The sequence below is a fragment of the Eurypyga helias genome, unplaced genomic scaffold (genome assembly GCF_000690775.1).
Source record: "Eurypyga helias isolate BGI_N326 unplaced genomic scaffold, ASM69077v1 scaffold16211, whole genome shotgun sequence".
Taxonomy (NCBI): Eukaryota; Metazoa; Chordata; class Aves; order Eurypygiformes; family Eurypygidae; genus Eurypyga; species Eurypyga helias.
The window spans coordinates 76972-80862 of NW_010230359.1; the positions used below are offsets into that span (position 1 = coordinate 76972).

Here is a 3891-nt window from a genome sequence, read left to right on the forward strand (position 1 = left end):
CATGCGTACACACGTGTGTGCTCTCACACATGTATGACGCCGCTGTAAACCACATGGGGATACAGCATACGGATATTCCTGCACAGAGCTTCTGTCAGCATCCGTTCAAGGTTCCCCCTCTCCATCTCTGGATCAAAAAGACCCCCTAAACCACGCAGAATTTGGGTTGTGCAAGGCACACTAAATACCAGAGGGCAAAGCATCCTTGCCTCTGCCGGGAGGGGGGTTGAAGGAATTGAGAAAAGGCCACTGGGCACTTCCCAGGAATGTCATCCCAAAATCCAAGCAGCACCCGAACAAGCAACAACCTGCCCTCCTCATCCTCACGCTCACGTTGCAAAGCAGCCTCCTAGGAACTGCTCTCTCCTGCTTCACCCCAGCCACGGCTGAAAAACCAGGGCACGAGCGTACGCAGGATTTCACCGAGAGGTCAGAGGGATGGGATGGGCTCCTGACAGCCGCTTGCTTTTGCAGGCAGAGGATTTGCGGGTTTGGGCCAGCCACGTGGGCTCGGAGAGCTGGGTGTTCCTCTGCCAGCACAGGCTGGTGCCCGTCCGGTCATCTCTGGGATTGCTAAAGGCACGGCAGGCACTCCTGGCAATCATTTATTCCTGCTTTCCCTTGGCCATGCTCCACCCCACAAAATCCCTTAATGAAAACCACAGTGCCCAAGGGCTTCACAAAAGGCATCCAGGTGTAGCAGCTGTTATTAAACCCTCTGAAAAACCCTGACGCCAGCTCTTCCTTTTAGTGACCCCGGTGTATTTAACCTGGTTTTACAGCGCCTGCTTTCCCGGCTCCCGAGCAGCACAACTTCACAAGGACCTTTTCATTTCCATTTTGCTTTTTTTCCCTCTCGTTGGAAGCGTTTCCCCCACCCCTTCACCTCTCACATAACGTGTTATTGTATTACTGCTGCCACTGCTACAAAAAAAGCCAGCGCGGTGCTATGATGCTCAGGCATTGGAGTGTGTGAAGCACACACCCACCTGGATATTTTCAGAGGGAATTTAACCCTTCTTTTCCATGAGTTTCCCCAAATACAGTGTAGGACAAGGCACAATGGTGTAGGGTCCCCCTTCTCTATTGATTACGCTAATGGCACCCGGGGAGCACGGAGCTGTTGCTCCACAGTTGCTGCTAGCTGATGGTCCTCCCACCTCTTCCCCTCTTGGGATGACAAATTAAGGTCCTGCTGCCCCTTCTGACCAATTTTCCCCTTTTTTGATCCAGGACACAGTGCATCGAGCAGGTCACAATTCCAGCTTCAGCCCCCAGACCGGTCTGGTTCATGCATGGGCATCATGAGCATCCCCACGCCCCAGGGGAAACAGACGTTCCCCCCCCCAGCTCTGCCTCAGAACGAATGAAGGTATTTTATGCGTGTTTTCGGAGAAAAAATATTTTTAGCTAAGGGAGAACAGGCTGTTTTTTTCAGGCAGAAATGATGATTTGGAAACCACAGGTTATAAACAGAGCGGATTTACAAATGTGACTATTAGTTCCCCGGTGGAAGCTTTAGCATCAGGGAGTTTTAGGTGGGCGTCGATTTCCACCGAGATGAAAAAAAATCTGGATTTATTGATAATAAGAAGCAAACACCAGTTGAACCCAAGTCGGTGTCATCCCTTCCTGCACAGGGTCCCAGGAGACCATTCACAGCAGCAGCCCCTCGTTGGGCTAATTAACACCAGGGAGAGCATACCCAGGATATCCCATGGCTCACGGAAACCACAATGCTGAGGCTGGGAGGCAATTTTTTGCCAGGGAGGTGCAACCGTGGCGCTGGAAAACAGTGGCTTTGTCAGCATCACCCGGCAAAAGCAAGAGCTGAGCGGCACAGAAGCACCCACCACCAGGTCCGGCTGATCCCCCAGTGACCCCATCCTCCCCAAAACAGGTCCAGGATGGAAAACTGTGGGTCATTTCCTCCACCCATCATACAGCAGACTTCGCCCTGAAAGCCCAGTGAGCCCATGCCAGTGGGCACCGGCACCGCTGGGGCAAAGCCGGTGGGTACCCAGGCATTCCTTGGAGAGGTTTGCATCCTGCTGGAGCAAATATCGGGATGCCAGGGGGTGATAGTGGTGAAGCAGACCCCAAAGGGCTCCACCCCATAACTGTCAGCATCAGGGGGACCCGGGCACCTCTCGTCAGGGCAACTGGCACGGAGCTAACAGCCCTTCATGGACAATTGGCTCCCTGGCACCGGGCCCGGCGCGGCACGGAAAGGAGCTGGCGAGGCGTTCGCGAGTGAGTAATTGCCGAGCGCTGACTCAGCACCGGCTCGGTTACAGTCAGCTCGCCCTGAGCCGCGGGGAGTGCAGGGAGAGGTCCGCGGCAAACCCTCATCCCAGCCCAGTGCTTCCCCTTGGCCCAGACCCCAGAGGATGCCCGGGCCAGGAGACAGCCGATGGGCATTTCCCAGTCACCCGGCTGCTCTCTGCGCACTCAGCCCAGCACCACAGCTGCACAGCGAGGCTGAGACGTCCCTTCTTGTTGCTACCAGAGGTGACATGTGTCCCATGCTGTCCCCAGGGATGTGACCACCTTTTCCCAGCCCGGGAGCCATGTCCGGCCGCTCTCTTCGCAGCGGCAAGCCCTCCTGGTCACGGAGCCCTCCCCTGAGGCTTGCTTGGCGGATGCAGAAGAGCCAGCAGCATCCTGTGCCATGGCTGCATCGCTTGCAGGCAGCCCGTCTGCTGCCCGCTGAGGAGCATCACCCCAGCATCAGCACCCCGAGACACTCTGCCTTCACAGGGACGGTCCCGCTCCCCAGATCTGCGTGGGACCAAGGGAGCCAAAATTCTCTTCAAGCTAGTTCTCTTCAAGCCTTCACTCAAGCACAGTCCCAACTTGCACCTCTCCACCACGGACAAGCATTGCCCATCACCACATCCATGGCAGCATCCAGACACCCCTTCCTCAGGGCCCCTTGGTGGCTGCAGGCACCCACCTGCCCCACACACAGCGAGGGGCCCAGGGAGGCCACCTTCTGCTCAAGTCGATTGCCATTGTTGGCCAACACAAGCCCAAATGCCTCTGCTCATTTCTATGCCACCAGCACAGCCCATCACTCTGGAAGCAGGACTCAAATCTGGGCCATGTCGCTGGCAGGTGACACCACCAGTGACACCCCCAGCACCCGTGAAGCTCTGTGTGCTACCACCTCCAGCATCACTGCTCCACTCTGGAATGCTGAGCAAGCATCACCTGGGAGCATGGCCCCACCCAGACCTCATTCCCAAATCCTCAGCATCGGGCCAAGGCTGGAAAACACTAGGGAAGGCAACACGAGAAGAGATTTTTTCTCCCTCCTCACATGGAGTTTCACCAAAACCTCCCCTAGACCATGTTCAGTTGCTTATCAGGCCATGCTGCTACCTCGTTCTCACCTCACCCCATGCCCAGATGTGCGACAGATGCCAGGCCACCAGCTAAGGAAAGCTAGACACAGTGCCCTCGGAACCAGCGCGCCTCACTGATGGAGAACCTTGTCCCACAGCAAAGCTAACGTAGGAGCCTCCCAAGCGGGGAACCACCCTCTCCGTCCTCATCGGGATGAAGAAACACCACTGACAACAGCAATCCAAGGCCTTGCCCCGTGTCCTGGAGCTCATGGCCCCACAGGGACAAGCCCCCATGCCCGGCTGCCCGACCCCACCAGCGTCCCCGTGCCGCCAGACTCACCCGCTGAGGACCACAATGAAGTCCATGACGTTCCAGCCGTTGCGCAGGTACGAGCCCTTGTGGAACACGAACCCCAGAGCCACGATCTTAATCCCAGCCTCGAAGCAGAAAATCCCAATGAAGTAGGGCTCCGTCTTCTCCTGCCGGAGGGGAACCAGTGCACGGTGAGAGGGGGAGACTGGGCAAACACGGCGCCAGCCA

At 56.7% G+C, this 3891-nt stretch overlaps 1 protein-coding gene across 1 annotated transcript in view; it reads right to left on the reverse strand.

Moving 5' to 3' along the window:
• Positions 1-3891, reverse strand: part of LOC104516403 (voltage-dependent R-type calcium channel subunit alpha-1E-like) — a gene marked incomplete at both ends in the record, with an annotated part of 81547 nt that overhangs the window by 76964 nt on the left and 692 nt on the right. Inside the window, 1 exon segment of the mRNA XM_010160712.1 lies at positions 3691-3830. Coding sequence (XP_010159014.1) covers positions 3691-3830 — 140 coding nt within the window.